The sequence below is a fragment of the Arvicanthis niloticus genome, chromosome 17 (genome assembly GCF_011762505.2).
Source record: "Arvicanthis niloticus isolate mArvNil1 chromosome 17, mArvNil1.pat.X, whole genome shotgun sequence".
NCBI lineage: Eukaryota > Metazoa > Chordata > Mammalia > Rodentia > Muridae > Arvicanthis > Arvicanthis niloticus.
This window is the reverse complement of record NC_047674.1, coordinates 30,462,356-30,483,093: the sequence shown is the minus strand read 5'-3', so window position 1 is coordinate 30,483,093 and position 20,738 is coordinate 30,462,356. Positions and strand designations below refer to the sequence as shown.

Here is a 20,738-nt window from a genome sequence, read left to right as displayed (position 1 = left end):
GCTCAGCTCTTAATCTGACTTGAGCACTGGAAGTATTGGGCTTCATGGTTGTTGTCTTCCCGCCTTAGAGAGTCTCCTCTGAGCCTAGTGTCCTGACACAGCAAAGGCTGCCACGGGTTATTTCTATATAACACCCTCTTTACAGAACCCTCGTCTGAGATTGTTTTCAGCATCTCAGTTTGGTATTCTCCCTTCTGTACTGATGCAGAATGTGTCACCAGGTAGAAGCCAGGGCTCACAGCACTTATTTCTGTCTCTTGGACAGCCTTACCCTGTGTAGTCTACTGTCTAGTGTCTCAGAATGGTCAACTGGACATTTCCCATCTCTCTAGCTGCTTATGTCTGAAGGCCCACCACTGTCAGAAACACACTTTATTTTACATACTAAGGAGCCAATGAGAATTCCAGAAAGATAATTTGTACGTGACAATCGGCAGGACCAAGAGGACAGATAACATGTTCAAAAATGGGGTTGAGAACTTATGAAAACAAAAAACAAACAAACAAACAAAAAGCCCTTATTTCCTGATCTGAGACAAGAGCACTACTGCCCATATAAATACTTCAGTTTTTTAACTTCAAACAAAGGCAAACACACACCACAGTATTTTTCTGTGAGCTTTACCAGTTTCTAAAATGGTCATGTGCTGTAATATAGTAAGTTAGAAAGAGGAAGTTAAAAGGAAAAAAAAAAAAAAGACAACTACTTCTTCATTTGAATTACCTGTCCTAGCCTTTCCATCTCTGTCTCGTCCCATCTGCAGATGACAGGAGACATTCCCACACAGGTACTCCCTCGGTTCAAATCCATTCATAAACTGACTACCTCTGGGACCTCTTGAGATAGACTAGTCCAGAACTTGCCTGGATCATGACAATGGTCCCTGTCCTTAACAAAGCCGCCAGTGGACACCTTTCAAATGCAGGCCTTGACACCTCAGCAAGGCTCTTTGATGACCTAGAGAGTCCCATGCTCCTTCAACCTATCCCTCCCTCCGGACCAACACCTACTGATCTCTGAGCCAATAAGCCCACTCCATGGTGGCCATGGGTTGTCTCCCTTTCTTCCCCTCCCTGACCCATTCATCCCCCACGGAGCTCCCAAACATCTGCCATGCTACACAAAGGAGCTGCATCATCTCCAGAGTAAGAAAAGGTTGCACTTATCTCCCTGATGTACCCACCACAGATCACTTCCTCTTGTTGGATCATGACCAAACTCCAGGGGATATGAAATAAATACATTTTCTCAGTCATCATTTATATGATTTATAACTAACATGTATTTACATATTTTAAGGGCTTAGCTGCTGAAAAGCAACAGGCCAAGATATTACTGATGCCCAAGTATGGTCATGCGCAGTTTAAAATCCAGAACTGCCAACTAGATCAGTACAGACACAGAGCAGAGAGCCTTCCACACTGTAGAAGCTCCAGCTACGGCCTCCCTCCCCACCTGCCCCATCCTGGCTCTATTTTGCTGCTTTAACCACTATTCCCGCCAACTCCTTCTATCTTAGCAGCTACATTCGACACCAGAGGCACAGAACTGATCAATGAGTGTCTTTATGACTGGACTGAAACTCCCCCAATCACAGGGCAAATCACCCCTCGTTGGAGGCAATTACTTCAGTGGCTGAGGCTGAACTCCAGAGCAGGAACACCATATCCAAAAACCAGACTGCCCCCTCAAATGATGACAGGGACGGCAGTTTCTCCTGAACGCCTTGCAGATTTAGAACTGAGACACAGATCTCAGAGCACTGGCCTGACCTAGATTTCCTGTCAGTCAGTCACGCAAACTCCAGAGCCTCTTCTGTTTCTTCTCTCTACCGAATCTCCGAGTTCTGTTGGCCCCTGAAGACAGACTTGGGGTTCTGAAGACCTTCGATTGTTCTGCATGGCCATGTTGACTGAGGCAAAGTCTTTTCTCTGTTCTCATCAATGATATTCTGGAGGTGTGGCTGAGGCTAGCTAGCCTATTAATGAACATCAGGATGTGTAGCTGAGGCTAGCCCACTGGGATTCTGAAGCCAAGACTTTAACCCTATAATAATAGGGTTAAATCTAGTAATTTTACCAACTCAACCTACTAAACATCTCTATGAAAATATGCAACACGAGCACGCAGGATCCATTTCCTCTGGGCACACACGAAGCATGATAGCCAACACACAAGTACTGAGAAGGTTGAAAGGGCCAACACCACATAAATGGTGTTCTCTGACTACAATGGAGTTGAAATGTAGATCAGTTAACAGTGGGAATGGTGAGAAATTCTCAAATAGGTAAGAATCTAAAAACACATTTCTACATAACCCATGGGTCAAGGAAAAAAATACATAGGAACTTAAAAAGTATTTTGATCTGAATGAAATAACTAAGAGGCAAATCAAAACATATGGGGTATAGGGCCTGGGGAGATGGCTCAGCAGTTGAGAGCACTGGCTGCTCTGGAGGAGACCTGAGTTTGGTTCCTGGTATGTATACCAGACAGCTCACAACAACCACCTAGAACTCCAGCTCCGGGGGAGTCTGCCACTTCCCGCCTCTGCAGATACCACACGTGTGCACATTCCCGTTCATTTCATTCATACCCCCTCCCTTTCTTCAAGCTTAAAAAAAAAAAAGAACTTGAGATATAGCTAATACGGTACTTAGAGGGAGCTCATAGCTTTGAATTGCTTATATTACTAAAGAAAAAAATCCCCAACCAACATCTCTGCATTCATCTTAAAAAAAAAAAAAAGAAGAAGAAGAAGAAGCAGAAAAGTAAAACTAAAATAATTGTGGCTGTGAACGCCACGGAGACAGGACAGAGTGCAGGGTCTGTGTCTTCTCCACCTGCCAACTAAGCCTGAGCCCCAAGACTTCAGAGGTCTCATAGGTGGGCAGATGGGAACAGGACTCGAGAATGGAGCTGGGATAGAAGGTCACAGCCAGGATAAATATCGGGGAGCCAACTGTAGCAGTGCACGTGCTGCTCAGCACCCTGCACGTCAAATTAGAAATTAATCCCCACCCCAAAACAGAGAGCCAATGGTACAGAAAGAAATACTCTTGTACAAATTTCAGTCTGGGGAATTTATCTGTCGTTATCCTCGGCACCTGCTTCGCAGTGGTGCTTCAACAAACGCTCATTCAACAAGAGAAAGTCTGAGAAAACATAATCTCAGTGAGAGCCATGGCTGAGGCTGACGATATGCCTAACGCACTTCACGGGATTGGAAAGGTTTAAAAATACTCAGGTAACTAACCTCACTGAAAGTACACTCGCAAAGTGAAAGTCTAACAGGAAAGACTCAACCTTAGAAAGCTGTGGCCTGGTTAAGAGAGTCATCAGCCTTCCAGGTGCACTCATTCCTGGAACTCACACACCATAATCAGGGAGACGCAGACACAAGAACCACAAGCTTCATTTTGAAATACTAACAACTGAAATTCTCAGGCTCGCAAGGGCGTAGCTTTGTCTCAATGACCAGAGGTGACAAACAAGAAGAGCTCTGTGGCTGAAGGAAAGTTGGCAAGTTTGTTTTCGCAAAGTAGTAGTAGTAATCTAATTACTGCCGAGAACACATCTTTATCCCCCATCAGCCAGTAGCCTAAAAACCCATACCCTCAATGACTCGTAAAAATGCAAGTAGAATACAAAACTACAACAAAAAGGATTTCTGAGTAGAGTCTATCAACAAACTTACTGAGAGAAGAGAGGACAGAGGAAGGAAAAGAAACTTGCAAGCAGTGACCTGACCATTAACTTAAGAAAAAAAAAAAAAAAAAAAAAAAGAAAACCACACTCAACTGAAGATGTTGCCACAGAGAAGCCACTGCAACGATTCTAAAGGTGTTTGGAAACACAAAGGGCTTCAACATCTGAAGAAATCCTGAGGAGACCAAAACTGTAGGACCCAACTGTGCATCTTCAATACACCAATCTACAGGGGCCAGTGAAGCGCTGACATGAGATTTGGCTTCAAATCCAGATAATGAAATACAACAAGAAAAAAAAACCCATACTCAACAGTCACTGTGTTTTCAATAAATACGTCAGAAAGGCCACGGTGTTCTCTCAACACAGGCAACTGTGATAATGAATAAAAGATGGTCAGAACTTTCATACTACCTTATACCTTAACAGAAGCTATAACTCAATGGAGCACAATCCTAACGTAAAAGTTAAAAGCATGACTGTTTTGAGAAGGATAAAAGTGGGCTGAGTTCTCTTAAATCAATACAAAAATCAAGAAAATGCCCCCACATACATGCCCACAGGTCAACTGGATGGAAGCAAATTCGTCAACTGAGTTTCCTACTTCCAAGTCCAAGTTTGTTTCAAGTTGACAAAAACTAACCCTGACAACCATATGGAACCTCAGAGACAACTGTTCACTGGAAGCTTCACTGAGATGAGCTTTGCTCAATCAAGACAGGAGGAAGAACATCCAAAAGACAACAGTCCTTGCTGAACACTGATAACTGCAGCATGAAGCCTGAACAGAATTCGAAGAGGAGAAGGGAGAACGGAATACACCAGGTCCGTGCAGAAAGGCCAGCAAACCTAACGGCAGCGACAGCATGAGAGGCATGGGACAGCATGAGCAGCATCCACAGCCATCTCACTCTCCGGCCAAACAGCAGCCCTAAAAGCAGATTAATCCGATAACAGACACGGAAATGCACTAGGCAAGATAATGGAACAAGTAAGGCAGCTGGGACAGAGGAGGGGCAGGGAGGAAAGAGGAAACCCACCAATTTCAGTGTATTCCCTAGTAGGAAACTCTAAAACCCACCTAAGAAACCAGAAAGATCCACAAAAGGCTTTCAATACAATGTTGCCCAGTGGGAACTGGAGTGGGGAAGGGCATGTACTAATGCACACCTGCAGGTCCAGCTATCTGTGAGGCTGGTGTAAAAGGGATCTCAAGGCCTCCCAGGCACCTCTTTCAAACTAAAGGGTTTTCTTTAAACGGCTGGTTATGCTACTCATCCTAGCAAGCCTGAAGCCTTCAATCCAATCCCCAATCAGAGTGAGTGGGAAAAGAAAGAAGAAGGGGAGGAGGAGGAGGAGGAGGAGAGAGGAGGAGGAGGAGGAGGAGGAGGAGGAGGAGGAGGAGGAGGAGGAGGAAGAGGAGGAAGACTGGAGGGACCAGGCATATTCTAAGCTCAGAGCTAAGTGAATTTTGAAGAGATTCAAGAAGGAAGAAAAGCTAGTGTGAAGAATACTAGACAAACAAGTCAAAAGAGAGTACACGTAACAATGTTGCCATTCAGTGAAACTGAACTCACTCAACCCTGCCCCCAAACCACTAATGTACCAGTGAATTCATGAATACTGGCTGAAGCCAGGTATGGTAGTATACACCTCTAAAATCTCAGTACTGGGAATGTAGAGGCAGGCAAGTTTGAGCCAGCCTGGTTTATATAGTGAGTTTGAGGCCGGCTAGGGCTCAAAACATTAACTACATTCATCAATTTAATTAACTAACTAAAATTGTAGCTGGATAACTGACCATTAAGATGAGTTTTGAAAGAACTTATATTCCTAACAATGTAATGTTGTCATTTATAAAACAAAACTGTAAGAGAAGAATTTAAAACGATAGCGAAGATATTTACTTTGCATCTCAATCCAAATCAGTCTTTCTGAAGCCTTGGCAATCATTAAAGTTATCACCAACATCCCTGCTTGTCAGTCACGCAGGCTGAGTTGTGCCTGACACTGCCTCAAAAATTTATGCATTCTCTCTAATCCACTAAGAGAGCATCTAACCGCCAACACAGCCATGCAACCACACAAACTTTCTGTTCTGTTTGGTGGCCGTCTATAAAGTTCAAGTTGTCTTTTGTTTTTTTTTTTTTAAACAAGATACAGCCCCCATCAGATAGGATCTTAGCTGCAACCAGCAGAAACTGAAGAATAGCTGTGATGGTTTGTATATGCTTGGCTCAGGGAGTGTCACTATTAGGAGGTGTGGCCCTGTTGGAGTGGGTGTGGCCCTGTTGGAGTGGGTGTGGTCTTGTTGGAGTGGGTGTGGCCTTGTTGGAGTAGATGTGCCACTGTGGGGGTGGGCCTTCAGACCCTCAGACCCTCATCCTAGCTGCCTGGAAGCCAGTCTTCGCCCAGCTACCTTCAGAAAAGAGGCAGAACTCTCAGCTCCTCCAGTCCAATGACTACCTGAATGCTGCCATGCCTCCCGCCATGATAATGGACTGAACCTCTGAACCTGTAAGCCAGACCCAGTGAAATGTTGTCCTTATAAGAGTTGCCTTGGAGCCGGGTGGTGGTGGTGCACGCCTTTAATCCCAGCACTTGGGAGGCAGAGGCAGGCGGATTTCTGAGTTCCAGGACAGCCTGGTCTACAGAGTAAGTTCCAGGACAGCCAGGACTACACAGAGAAACCCTGTCTCAAAAAAAAAAAAAAAAAAAAAAAAAAAAAAAAAAAAAGAGTTGCCCTGGTCATGGTGTCTGTTCACAGCAGTAAAACCCTAACTAAGATAATAGACAACAACAACAACAAAAGATTTCTGTAAGCTGACTGGGGTGAATGCAAGCAGCTAGGTTGAGGAATCAGGCTGGGAAGACAGGACAAATAAAATCACAGTGAAGTCAAGCATCACAAGCAGGAAATAAAGACAAGACAATGGCATCTAAGACACAATCTGTCACCAGAATGTCTGATTCTCCACTCCTTTATATTTTATTTTTAATATGTATTTATTTACTTGGACAGAGGGGACATGCCATGGTGTGCATGTGGAGGTCAGAGGGTAACTCGAAATACAATAATTAAACAACAAACAAACAAACAAACAAACCAAACAACAACAACAACAACAAAACCAAAGCCGGGCAGTGGTGGCGCACGCCTGTAATCCCAGCACTTGGGAGGCAGAGGTGGGTGGATTTCTGAGTTCAAGGCCAGCCTGGTCAACAGAGTGAGTTCCAGGACAGCCAGAGCTACACAGAGAAACCCTGTCTCGAAAAAACACAAAGAACCCTCCAGAGTAACTACAGTCCATCCCTCTCTCTACCCCTTTTGAAGTTCTAAACTGAGAGAAAGGACAAAGCATAGCTAATTATTACTCTCCCAAAGATAAACATCTTTGGGTCCTTTCAAAAAAAAAAAAAAAAATAGGGGCTGGAGAGATGAATTAGTGGTTAAGAGCACTGGCTGCTCTTTCAAAGGATCAGGGTTCAATTCCCAGCACCCACATGGTGGCTCACAACTGTCTGTTCACTCCTATGGGATACAGCTCCCTCTTCTGGCCTCCACTGATAGCAGGCATGCACACAGCACCCAGACACAGACGCAGGCAAAGCATCCATGCATATAAAAATACTTCGATCTTTCTCTGCGGTCTAGCCAGAGAAGTGTAGTCCCCACATCCCGGAAACTTCTCTTTGCAATGGATGGAGACCATAACAGAAAACCACAACCCATCAATACGCAGAGCTGTGGAACCCAGCCCACTTACAATGCAACCCCTGCTCTGAAGGCTCAGGGATTACTTCATGAGAGGGGTGGAAAGACCATAAGAGGTAGAGAAATGGACTTTACTTTGAGGTCATGACTCCTAAGAATGTCAGAAGCCACTTGCATAAAGTCTCGTCAGCATGGCTGCCTAAACATGAGCTGAACAAAGACAGCAACAACAGATACAGAAGGGGTAAGGCCGAAGGCCACTGAGGAAGGCTGAGGTCCTGAGAAAACAGTCTTCCTCAGAAAAAGCACACAAATCTGTTATCCAATACCAAAAGGTCAGCCCTGAAAACACACCTGAGTGACATCATACACATCCAGCAGGCCATATTTATGTATGTCGGGTGCACACAACCTATATAACACACACATATATATGTATCTTGGGTGCACACAACCTATATAACACACGTATATATGTATCTCAGGTGTACACAACCTGTAACACACACACATACACACACACACACACACACATATATATATATCCTCTATATAACAGCAATTCAGGCAACATGGAGCCATGGGTTTGAAAGAATGCAAGAAAGGGTATATGAGAGACACTGGGAGGAGAAAGGAGTCTCAAAACCCAAAAATAATTTAAAAACTAAAAGTGAATACTTTGAATTTTAAAATGAAAACTAAGTAATATACAAATAAAAATACAAAGAAGAAAAAGTGACATTAGTGAAGCAAAGATGACCCACGGTGACCTACACATTCTCTTTACAGATCAATACTTCAAAAAACAGATTTTTGTAGCTTTGGCTGGCTCAACATCCAGTGATGCCCCCCTCCCCCCCCACTGTCTCAGCCTTCTCAGGTCTGAGTTTACAAGCATACACAAACATACCCAGCAACGATAGTATCTTTTCATTCTTAATCTCTCCTCACATATTTAAACAAGAGATATTCATGCCTTCATAGAAATCCCTGATTTTCCTGAAAAATACATTTTTATCACATTTTCCTGTTAGCGCTATCTCTAATGTAACTGGGAGACCAGAGGTAGCCTCACAAAAGGTGATCAGCTGGGGCGGAGGAAGAACAGAATGGAAAGGAAGAGGCAGACTTTGGAGTAACACACACAGGACGGAGAACACACAGATCTGTATGAGCCGCTGGGCACAGGATTAGCACTGCACAGAGAACTCCCAGGAGCATATGGACACCCGCAAGAGCACTAGCTGAAGGAGACTAGACTCATAAAGTTCTGGACAAATTAAGAGTTGCCTGTCTTAGTCACTATTCTATTATGGTGAGGAGACACCATGACCAAGGCAAATTATTATACAAGAGAGCATTGAACTGGGTGCTGGCTTACAGTTTCAGAGGTTCAGTCCATTATCATCACAGCAGGATCATAGAGGCATGCGGGCAACCGCAGAACAGTGGCTTAGAACTACATCCTGATCCAAAGGCAAAGTGTTTGCCATGGGATTTTGAAACCTTAAAGTCTCCCCCCACCCCCACCCCAGTGACATACGTCCTCTAAACAAAGCCACACCTCTTAATCCTTCTAATCTTTTAAAATATTGCCACTCTTTGGTGACAAAGCATTCAAACATATGAGCCTATCTATGGGAGCCATTCTTATTCAACCCACCGCCATGCTCATTAGCCATTCATATGGTGCTATCAAGTAGAAAACAGGAGCTGAGGAGGAGTCTGGAGACTTCCAGTCATCCCCTGCACAAACCATGCTCCAGGCGACAGAAGGCGCACCTGGCACTTGACAAACGCCTAGGGAAACACTCCTAACTGACCCATCCGAAACTCAAGCAGACTCAAAAATGACTTAAACTGCCTAGTGGCTGAATCCAGTGAAACACTGTGATTCTTCTGTTCAGGATAGACTTTCTGCATTGAAATTCTAGGGATAACTATGGACAAACACTGCCATCCAAGAGAGGGCACTGCTGACATGGCCTGGCCTGCCCAGTCCCCAGCTTCTCTCCATGAATGCTCACAGTGCTTCCCTGAAGGAATGTTGAGCACTAACAGGGCAAAAGCATGATTACCACACGAGCTGAAGGAAGTGGAGGATCTGGACAAGGAAAGCAACCTCCTCAAGAGGCAGATGCATCCCTGAACGCAGGTCCTCTGACCATACACACAGAGATGTCGCCTCAGGGAGCAACTGAACAGCAGCGGCAAAGGAGACTCAAACACCTACGTCTACTCGTCTCTGAATTATTATTGTTCAAGGGTAGAAAGATGATTCTTTTAGTCATAACCCTTTTCCCCGTTAAAATTAATATTCTCATTATAAGTTAATTCGAACTTTATAAAAATGTTTCTGGCAGAAAGTAGGATCACCCATAATCCTGAGGCTTGAAGGACCTGCTAGCTACTAATAGTTTGATCATATCACAAGCGATAGTTCTTATTTTATTAATGCACATCGAGGGGTTTTATGTGAGTGTTTATCTGCTTAAACATACTTCTGAACTTGCAAATGTCTATGCTGAAATTTGGTTTTAGACACACAGTGCTGAACCAAGAGCATACTTCAATATTCACAGTCATTTCTCAACTGCTTTCCACAGGAGAAGTGCCCACCCTCAGGGCAGACATATATGACAACAAAGTTAATACAAACAACAAACTGGAAAAACTACTTCAAAGAGGACTCTGTTCCTCATCTATGAAAACTTACAAATCGAAGCATAAAAAATAAGCAAAGCTTATACAAACAATTACAAATGCAAATGTTCAGAAATCACACAAACCAACATTTAATTCCATACAGTAAAGAAATCCAAATTAAAGAAGAGCAAAGAATTACTTTTGACCTAACAGTTTCCACATTGAGCTATTTTGGCAAAGGCCAAAGTGTTACTTTATACCCATCAAATTGGAAAACAAAATGCTCCAGTTTGCTTTTCTATTGCTGTGATTAAAAAAAAAAAAAAAAAAAAAAAAAAAAACCCAGGTGGTAGTGGCCCACACCTTTAATCCCAGCACCCAGAGGGCAAGCAATCTGAATCTGAATGCAGGCCAGCCTGGTCTACAGAATGAGTTCCAGGGCACCCAGAGCTACAACAAAAAAAACCCTGTCTTGGAAAAAACAAAACAACAAACAAATATTCTTACCAAAAGCAACTCAAGGGAGACTTTATTTGGCTTAGGCTTCCAGGTCACAGTCCATCACTGAGGGAGGTCAAGACTGCCTGCTGCCTGGCTCTCTGGCTCATGCTCCAGCTTTCTCATATAACCCAGGACCACCTGCATAGGGATGGTGCCGCCCACAGTGGGCTAGGCCACCCCACATCAACATCAATCAAGATAGTCTGTCCCAGATATGGCCACACACCAGTATGATCTAGCCAATTCCTCGAGTTTTCATCGTCCTGTGTGACTCCAGGTTGGGTCAAGCTGACAATAAGACCTAACCAGTACAGACTAATATTACCCAGGAAAAGGGAAATGAGCTCTCTCATAGGCTGTTGGAAAAGGAAGTGTCTCAACTTCTGCAGTGCATGCTGGTCACATATGACCATTCTAATGAGTTTGGACACTGAGCTTCATTTAAAAAATAGTGTCAAGTCAGTAACCGTACAGCTACGCAACACTTCATTTACATGAAGACTTAATGTTGTAGCTGATCACTGCAGACACTCAAAAAAACTTACTCATGGATCATAAATTGAAGGAAAAAAAAAGTCTCTGAAACAAGATTGCAAAATATTTGGAAGCCAGAAAAAAAAAATTCACGATTCAATAACATATACAAAACAACCCTCTGGTATATGTATATACAAGCCATAGAAGAATTAACTTTCTGAAAGCTAATGTTTCCATTTGTATGAAGGACAGGCAAGTTTCATTATGTTTCATGACTGAGTTTAGTGGTACATATGTGTTTACTTTGTCACTGAGACCACGTTCATCTGAAAGGTAAGAATTCTGAAACAGTGGGGCTCAGGGGCCTCAACTAGCAGGCCCCTGACAACTTAAAGCTCTTCCATGTAAGGGAGAAGGTTAGGGACTGACCCCAGATCTCACTGGTACCACCGCCCTAAGCTCCATGCCCAGCCCTTTGCCATTCTAAAATCCAAGAGGAGATATAAGTTAGAGCAGCAGCTCTCAACCTTCCTAATGTGTGACCCTTTAATACATTTCTTCATGTTGTGGTGACACCTACATTGCTATTCTGTAACTGTAATTTTTCTACTGTTATGAATCATAAATACCTGATATGCAGGCTATCAGACATGTGACCCTTTAAGGGGCCACGACCCACAGGTTGAGAACCACTGGTTTAAATGCTTCTAGAAACACATTTAAACGTTTGGTTAGCATCTTAACCCTCAAATCACATATGATGAAAGAAATACCAAGGAATTACCTCTCCAATGAAGACGACTATAACGCAGTCCAGCTTCTCTTCAGGATACAGATTATCAATAAGGGAGTGAAGGGTTTCTATGAGGTAAGATTTAACTTCTCTCTTCACAGTAGGAATGCCCATTACTATTGAAACTGAAAAAAAAAATACAGTAGTTATGTGAAGAGATTTTATAATAACTGGTAAAGACTTTATAATAACGATATAGACAACTTTATAGGGGTAATTGAGGGATTCAATCTGAGAAAGAAGAAATAAAAGGGAATAATATCTATAACACCATACTTCTCTTCCATGTGGCTAGGCCAGGGTGTGTGCAAACAACACAGCAAGTAGGTGGTACTAATAAAAGATTATGCCAAACCAGCTGTCGCAGCTCATTACTCCTCAAGCCAAACTCAGAAACCCTGAGAGGTCTTATGAATGGACATCTTACATATCAGAACCTCAAGGGAACCATGAAGAAACATTGGGCAAATACAAATCTGGGGACAAGCCACAAAATAACCAGCCAACACTCTTTACAGTGTCAAAATAATGAACTGCCCCCAGACAGAAAAGGCTAAGGTAGCTTGATGGTGTAGTGAAACACGAGCTCCCGAGTCAGAACAGACAAAGGAGCACAGCAAAATCTTAAGTGACATCTATGATCCATTAGCAATAGAGCGTCAGCGTGAACTTCCTGGTTTGGGTCCCTGCGCTGTGAGTATGGATGGTGGAAATATCTGAGGGCGGTGGGTCCTCCCCTGGCAGAGGGACCTTTGTAAACTAAAAGTTCTGCACAACACTATAAACTTCCAGTACTATAGTTTCCACCATACTGCTCATTATGAATTCAAACTTACTCCTGCATGGCTGGTGCATTAGGGAACAATTTAGATATAATACACATTTCACATGTGCTTACGTGTGATTTCTTCTCTGAGTCACACAATAGATGGGCACTGGCACAATGAGCCCAGCTAAGCTGAGTTTGGAAAAATGAACTGAACTGTGAGGGAAAATGCAAAATTCATGCGCTTTAAACCTCTACCAGCTGCTGCGAAAGGCGACCGCCCACATCAGCCACACAGGGTTATAAGACTGTGTTGGATTTCAGACAACTCACCCTGGACCACTCACAACAGCCTCTGGACTGCAGCCCTCCTGAGATCAACTCTATCAAGAAGCCTTATGGTGTTCATACTTACTGCAGTTAATATGTGCTATCTTGCTTAGGGTCTTCATGTGTGAATGAGAGAGGTCAGCACTGTGACTCTAACCCCATTACTGTCACTCCGCCACACAATTTAATCTGGCTTAGTAATTTTGGGGATTCCATATATTGTGCCACCAAACTGATTCTATTCCAAAGTCTTTAAAAAAATTTTTTTTATCTTAAAGCCATAAAGAATTAAAATTCTAGGTACTATATATACACCACAGCAAGTGTTAAAAATAATCTTAAACCAGGCATGATGGTGCACAGCTTTAATCCCAGCACTTGGGAGGCAGAGGCAGGCAGAGCTCTTTGAGTTCAAGGCCAGCCTGGTTCCAGAAAAGCCAAGGCTATATAGAGAGTTCCTGTTTCAAACAAAACAAAAGTAAATCTTAATCATAGAACAGCTTACTGGAGATGCCAAGAAATACTTAGGGTTCCAAAGCCAGAAGGAAGTTTAGAGATCACCCACTGTTCTACCCTCATGTTCTACAGCGGAGAATACTAAGTAACAAGTAAGCATGGAAGGAGCCGCCCCTAAGACCCCTCTCTTTTACTTTAGAGACAGTTGCCAGTGCCTCTGAGATTTAATCTACTTCTTCTGCACCTATTAATAAAAGACAGAATTCTAGGTGTTAGGCATAAAATGGTGAGCAACTGAAATAACGTCTGCTTTCATGAGACTTAAGAGAGCTGAGGAAGAACATTCCAGAAGAGGAAGCAGCAGGATGCTTGAAGACAGAACCATCTTGACATAGTCAAAATTCACCAGTAATAAAATGGCTCTAAGGCAGAATAAGCCTCTGAGGGGAGAGTCCAGGGTCAAATTGAGTGTAACAGTCTGAGTTCAATTCTGATAAGAAGAAACACTCATTGTGAGGTTTCGAGCAGGGAACTCACACCCTAATTCTAGAACTTACTTTAAACCAGAAAAAAAAAAAAGTCTAGAAACTGTCTAAATGTAGCCTTCTCAATCTTCGGCTACTCAGTCTACCTTCCATTAGAGCTGCACTACACCCTGCTTTTGGTATAGCCTTTCTTGTTTCCTTCAGATGTGACGTTGGTCAGTTGTCCCTCCAGCTTAGCTTCCTCTTTCACTGGGCATTAGCTGCTGGTGAACTTGAGCCCTGGATGAGCTCACTTAGACACATTTCTTCAGCTACTTATTCGTCATGACTCACAGAATCAAACCTAACGCCGACTTCCCCTGTGAGTCCCAGATCTATCCCCCTGCTTGGCATGTCCCTATGTCAGCAGCTCAAAGTTTCCCCAAAACTTAAGTTGTCCAAGTTTAGCACATTCTCTTCTCTTAAAAGCCAATGCTGCAAGCCGCAGAGATGGCTCAGTGGTTAATACCGAGTACGTTCTGCAGAGGGATCTGAGTTTGGTTCCCAGCACCCAAATTGGGTGGCTCACAATGGCCTATAACGCCAGGGGATTGGACATTTTTTACCTCCCTGGGCACCACACTCACATACAGACATGCCCTATTCAAATACATGTGGTCCATAATTAAAAGACAATACAAATACATCCTAAACAATGCTACAGAATATGTTTACTCTCCTGGGTCTCAGAGTCTGCCATCTGTTCAATTACTGTCTGGAATCTTAGAATTCTCCATGGCCATTCTCTCGAGCCCAGCCCCTGTCAGTCCTTAAGTGCTCAGAAATCACCCAAAGCTCCCAAACCCACCTAATGTCTCAAGTGGATACCTAAAAGAGCTAGAGGTGAATCCCAGGGCAAGTGCCCTATCATTGAGCCACTCAGCCCTCTCCTCACTTCTGTTTGAAACAGACTCTTCTAAGTTACTCAAGTTGGTCATGAACCCAGTCTATTGCCCAGAGAGGCTCTGACCTCAAGTTTCTGGCCTCAGCCTCCTGAGTACTTGAGAGCGCCTATGTCCCCAGTTTATGGGATCGACTCTTAGGCAGCATATCTGAGTTTTAACTGTAACTACTAACGTGAAAAGCAAGCATTCTAATTGATCTCTTCTAATAGTTGGGGGTACTGTTTTATGGGTGTGATTCCCTTGCCCATCCCTCCAAAATAAATCATACCATTTTGTTTCAGCTCAGTTTTCTAGATCGCCAAGTTACTGGCTTTCTTATTGCTGGCCATGCTGAATTTGCAGATGCCGCTGCTTTGCATCTATGTTGGCTATGTTTTTCTAAGCAGAGGTTAATGGCCTTTTGGGGGGGGGGCGGGGGGAGCATCCTAAGGGTTCTTAGCTCTAGAACCACTAAGGATTGTCTAAGGATTTAGGAAAGAGCAGTTTTGTTTTTTAAACTAAATAAGGATTTTCCCCATACTCCAAGGTGACTTCTTTTTTCTATGTTTTAAAAACAGCACCCACTTTATGAGATTAAAGTGTGGACTTTTTAAAAACTAGGTGGTCAAGATCTTGGAGCATTTATAATGGATAAAATGAGTGAGATCAAAGAAATCTGTTTAAAAGGAAGACAGCGTGTCAGTCATTAAACTAGAAGAGCTGACTAGGTAAGAACCTGCTAGAGACCTTCAACATTCCAGATGACTGGGGGACAGAGTTGAGGGGGCGCAGCTGAGGAGACACCATCTGACTGTGGAGCCCTGCTTGGCCTGGGACTCATGGAGATCTGCCTGCCTCTGCCTCTCAGGTGTTAAAAAGACTTTATAAAACACTATCTTCTTTTCATTTGTTACTCGAATTAATGAAAACACAGCCTAAATTGGCTATGGAACCTTACCCAGAGTGGCTATTAAAGAAAGAAATCAATGTTACCTTTCAAAAATAATTAACAACTGATATTCTAAAGAAAGTAGCTAACAGCATCCTATACATATTAGAGTTTCTATATCCAGCCCCTGAAGGATGCCTCGCCTCAGTGAATAGTTCTTGAATTAATAATAACTAAAGAGTTAACCTGAATGGGCTAGCATAAAACGAACAACTTCTATAGGAAGATCACACATTATTGTAAATTATTTATAAAACATAAAGATGGAAGAACCAAAGTAAGATGGATGCAGAATTAGTAACATAATAACAGTAACAAAGTAACTAATAACATAATAACAGCTCAAATGACCAGAACTAAAGAGGAAGACGCTTGAGGTTCCCACTGAGTCAAATCCCCCCAGAGCTTTGGGTACAACTCTATGGAGGACTGCTGGTCTAGCATGCACAAGGCCCTGGGTACACACACATGAGAACTGCACAAAGGAAAAGCCAGCTAAAGCAACACACTGGCTAGGGAAACACCTCAGCCGCAAAGGGCACCTGCTGCTCTTGCAGAGGACCTGGGTTCTACTCCCAGCGTCCTTATGGTGGCTCACAACCACGTGGAATCCCAGGTCCAGGGGAGCCAATGCTCTATTGAAAGGTATGAGAGTGGAAGTTCTGCTATCACTCGGGACATGGTTCAACACATAAAATAAATCTAAAAAAATTTAACACAAAAATGAAACTCATACAGCAAGGGTGGCATACACCTGAAATCTCAGCTACTCAGTGGGGTGAGGGGGAGGTAAGCTTGGGCTACATAGTGAAACCTCATTTTTAAAAACAACCCCAAACAACAACAAAGGGAGAAGAATTTCAGTCTCTCTAGAATTATTGTTTCATCGATTGTAATATTTTAGTCTCTACATTTTAAATCTGTGAAGAAAAAGTCAACCTAAAATGTCTGAGTTCAATTAAGTCAAAAATTGTAAAGTCACAAAAAAATGAAGGACTAGAAAAGCACAGCATGCACAAGCGTCACCATGTGGGAAGCTCGTGAGAGCAAACCCTCTGCCTCTGAGTTTCTAAGGGAAAGCAGGGCAGACTTAAGACAAACCTCCAAGCAGGATTGCGAAGAGCCATTAATGCAGGACTAAGACATTGAGGAGGGGTCATCTCTCTACCTCCCCATCTTTAGAACAGGAATTGACAAAGTTTCAAGAGTTTATCTGCCTGAACTACATGTGTACTGATCCCATTTTGATATATGGAAGAGATGTCCTTATCGTTTAAATAAGCAGATTGCACTGAGCCCCAAGCTGCTGTGCAGATATTAAATATATATTTAATATATAAATATATTATATTAATAAATTACATATAATTTAATAGCTATTATTTACTGTATTATAATTTAATAATATCAATAATTATATATTTTAATATTATTAATATAATTTAAATGCAAATATATTAAATATATTAATATAAGAACATTTAATACATATTAATATGTATAATTTAATATGTATTAATATTCATCAATATATTAATTATAATTTAATTTTAATTATTTAATTTAATTTTGATATAGTAATTATAGTAATATTTCTATACATTAAATATAAATATATTTTTAATTTTACTCCTTTGTCCTGCTAGACTTCCTTCCTAGTGGTCAACCAAGCCCTCCAAATCACAGTTCAGGTAGCAGGCGCACAATGAACACACCTCCCGTTCTTCCACTGCCAATCTGTACCGCAGGCTGAAGGCTTCTTTCATTTTGCAGTAGATGAGGCAAATGATAATAAATACTTGGCACTTGAAGTGATTTTTTGCTTGTCAACTCTTTTAGAAGCTTTATGGTATTATCTGAAACACAGAAAGACAATTAAGTGGCTGGAACCCCTTACCTTCCGGAAGTCACTGTAGATTCTCTTTTGAAACTTAGCTGAGAACACAGAAGAAAAACAACCAGGCAGGCTCTAAATATGCTGTCTACAAAGGAAGTCAGCAGCAAGCATGCTGGCCACCACTCAATTTCACTTTGTCTTTTTTTTTTTTTTTTTTTCCCCCTTAAAGACAGGTTGCTGGTACATAGCCCACGTGGTCTCAAATCTGCCATGAAGCCATGTTCTTCCACGCCAGGCATGTGCCACTGGCCTGTCTGACTTTCATTTTCTTTATGCATTAACATTTCATCAAACTTTTATAAAGAAGATATACTTCCCTAAAATAGTCATTGAAAAGATTTAGAAGTTGGGAACACTCAGCACGTGTCAATCTAAAAGTGGTTTCGGTTTTATCTAGAGGAGCCGATGAGTCACTGAACAGTTACGGAGTAAAAATTTCTGTTAATTAAATGCTGTAAATTTTCATCCAACTGAAATTTTACTTTCTAAACAAGACAGTCAGTATTATGGACTCGTGGTCACAATGCCATTAAAGATATAAAATGAGGGATGGAGAGAGAGGCTCAGTGGTGACAGTACCGGCAGCTCTTTCAGAAGTCCTGGCTAACTGTAACTCCTGTCCCAGGAGATCCGACACCCTCCTCTGGTTTCCCTGGACATCTCTCACATGTAGTACACAGACATAATGCAGACAAAAACACCCATATCAAACCCACAAAAATATATCACATCATACATAAAATTAAGCTTGAATCCCATATTTAAAGGATCAGTAAGTGACAATATCCTATATCCAGCAATCAGAAGCAGCTAGAAGGATACTAAATGTCAGTCGTGGTGTGATGGCTGTCCTAGATATTCAGCAGAATCAAAGGCCCTAACAGTCGGTCCTATGACTCAGTCATTTCCACTTGAGGATTTTAGCTTTCGCTCATTCCACAAATGCCTAATTGCTTTCTGTTTTGTTCCAGAAATGGTGTGTTTAGAAATTGCCTGCCATCAAAACATAATCTAATGAAGATCACAAGAGCTGCCAGAAACGTAACCAAAACACTACGCAAAAATGTTTCTCCCATAGCTATGATTTGGAAGGGCAAGAGTGACCCAGGAAAACACTCATTTGCTAATTATAGAAGGAAATGCTTCATTTGCAATGGTCTATGATTAGCCCATTAGCTAGGAAAGTATTTCAGTCTGTGTGGGGAGTGCACACCTCCAATCCTAAGCATGTGGGAGGCTGAATCAGGAGGCTCACAAGTCTGAGGCCAGCCTGGGCTACATAGTTACTTCTAGACCAGCCTGTGCCATAGAGTAAAATCTTACATTATTAAAATAAAATTTTAATGTAAATAGTATTTTGAAGAGTGATGCCAGACATTGTGGTGTATACCTTTTATCCCAGCCTTCTAGAGCCTGAGGGAGGTGGATCTCTGTGAGTTTGAGGCCAGTGTGGTCCACATAGCAAGTTCCAGGGCAGCCAGAGCTACAGAGCAAGTCACTCTCTCAAAAACCAAACCAACAAAAATGATAAGGTAAAAATGTCCAATAGTATAATTTCAAGAAGTAAACATTTGTTTTAAAAAGACAAAAAGGAACCAATAAAAAGGAGTTAACAGAAATCACTGGGCGATTTCCTTTCAGTTGTATCATTCTGTCATTGTAATTGCTACACAGTGACCAACTACGCCAGTGCCCTCAGCAGGAGAGGGAGAAACACAAAACTAACAATGAGGGCAGGTGTTGATACAAGATGAAAGGCATCCCTGTCCAGCTCTATTTAGAGAACTGAAGCTGACTCTAAAGCACCAGTATAGAAAGAGGCCTGGAGCCCCGGGGCACTGGTATAAAAACACAGAACAACTCAATCAGCAGAGGCAGGAACACAGATGACCAGAATCCCCAAGAAGGGAGTGCTCAGATACTCTCCAGGTATGCGCTGTAACCCAGGTTTCTTCCCTATTGACATTCAGATGCCAGAGCAGCTCACAGATTCCCCAGGGGCCATCTAATGTCAGGTATTAGTTACATTATAAGCATGCTGAAATAAAAGTTAGAATTTATTCATTTTATAACACTTATTCATGTGTATGTGTGTTTATGTGTGTAGGTCAGAGGACAACGTGGGAACAGATTCACCCTGTACACCATGTGGGACCTGGGAATTGAACCAGGGTTGTTAGGATTGGCATCAAGCTACTTTTACCTACTGAGCCATTTTGCTGGCCCAAAAGTTAAAAGTTAATCCCGTATGAATGCTTTCAAAAGATCCAGGTTCTTCGATACTACTGATAAAATATAGGCAACTGAAATATAACAGTGCATGCTGTCAAAACCAAACCCAGCAATTAATAAAAATGCATTTATAATCCGCCAGAATGGCAAATTTTGTGATCCTTCTTTCTGAAAAGGGCAACCATTCACAAAACTCTCAAGTCCCGCTCCATACAAACCCTTGACCATGCTCGCCTTTTAAAGTACCTGAGAATGCACTCAGAGCAGTCTTATTTCCGTTAGTCTCTGCTCCAGCTCTGCGGAACTGCTGGACAATGGTGTTTAGCTCAGAGGAGCGCTGAGATATCCTATGTTCGGCCACTCGAAGACGTTCTTTTAGAGCAAGGAATTCTCGTTGATAAGCAATTAGTTTTTCTAGAGGCAAAACAAAACAAAACAAAAAAAAAACCCGTTAGTACGCTTTGTCTTTTCATATACGTATTTAAAATAAAATAATACACTGTCCTAGCTTATGGTAGGAGGTTAGACATAGATCCTGGAGGGGAATACACTGCTGCCATTTCTCCAAACTAATGTAATTTCTAACTATCCCTCTTCACCCCTCACCAAAGAAGCTTCTTTCGGTAACAGAAGGAAACTATTACAGTCAAATATGCTCAAAATACAAAGGACAAATGACAGAAAGGGAGGTCAAAACGATGGTGAGAGCCAGTGGATATTAGCCTGCTGCTAATACCTTCCAGATGTGACAAGGAGATTTGTACCCATGAAATCTCAATTATATGGCTGTCTAAATGAAACCTACATAATGACACTACCAGTTGATGTACCAATGTGCACGGGGTTAATTTCACAAAGC

At 42.2% G+C, this 20,738-nt stretch overlaps 1 protein-coding gene across 2 annotated transcripts in view; it reads right to left on the bottom strand.

The window, feature by feature from the left end:
- The window catches only part of Mgat4a (alpha-1,3-mannosyl-glycoprotein 4-beta-N-acetylglucosaminyltransferase A), a 92,057-nt gene that overhangs the window by 29,493 nt on the left and 41,826 nt on the right, over positions 1-20,738 (bottom strand). For both annotated transcript variants that reach the window (XM_034521797.2, XM_076915044.1), the window contains exons 3-5: positions 20,126-20,293; positions 17,466-17,606; positions 11,833-11,966 (exon numbers count right to left, since the gene is read on the bottom strand). In XM_034521797.2, coding sequence (XP_034377688.1) covers positions 11,833-11,966; positions 17,466-17,606; positions 20,126-20,293 — 443 coding nt within the window. The remainder of the gene's footprint in view (positions 1-11,832; positions 11,967-17,465; positions 17,607-20,125; positions 20,294-20,738) is intronic.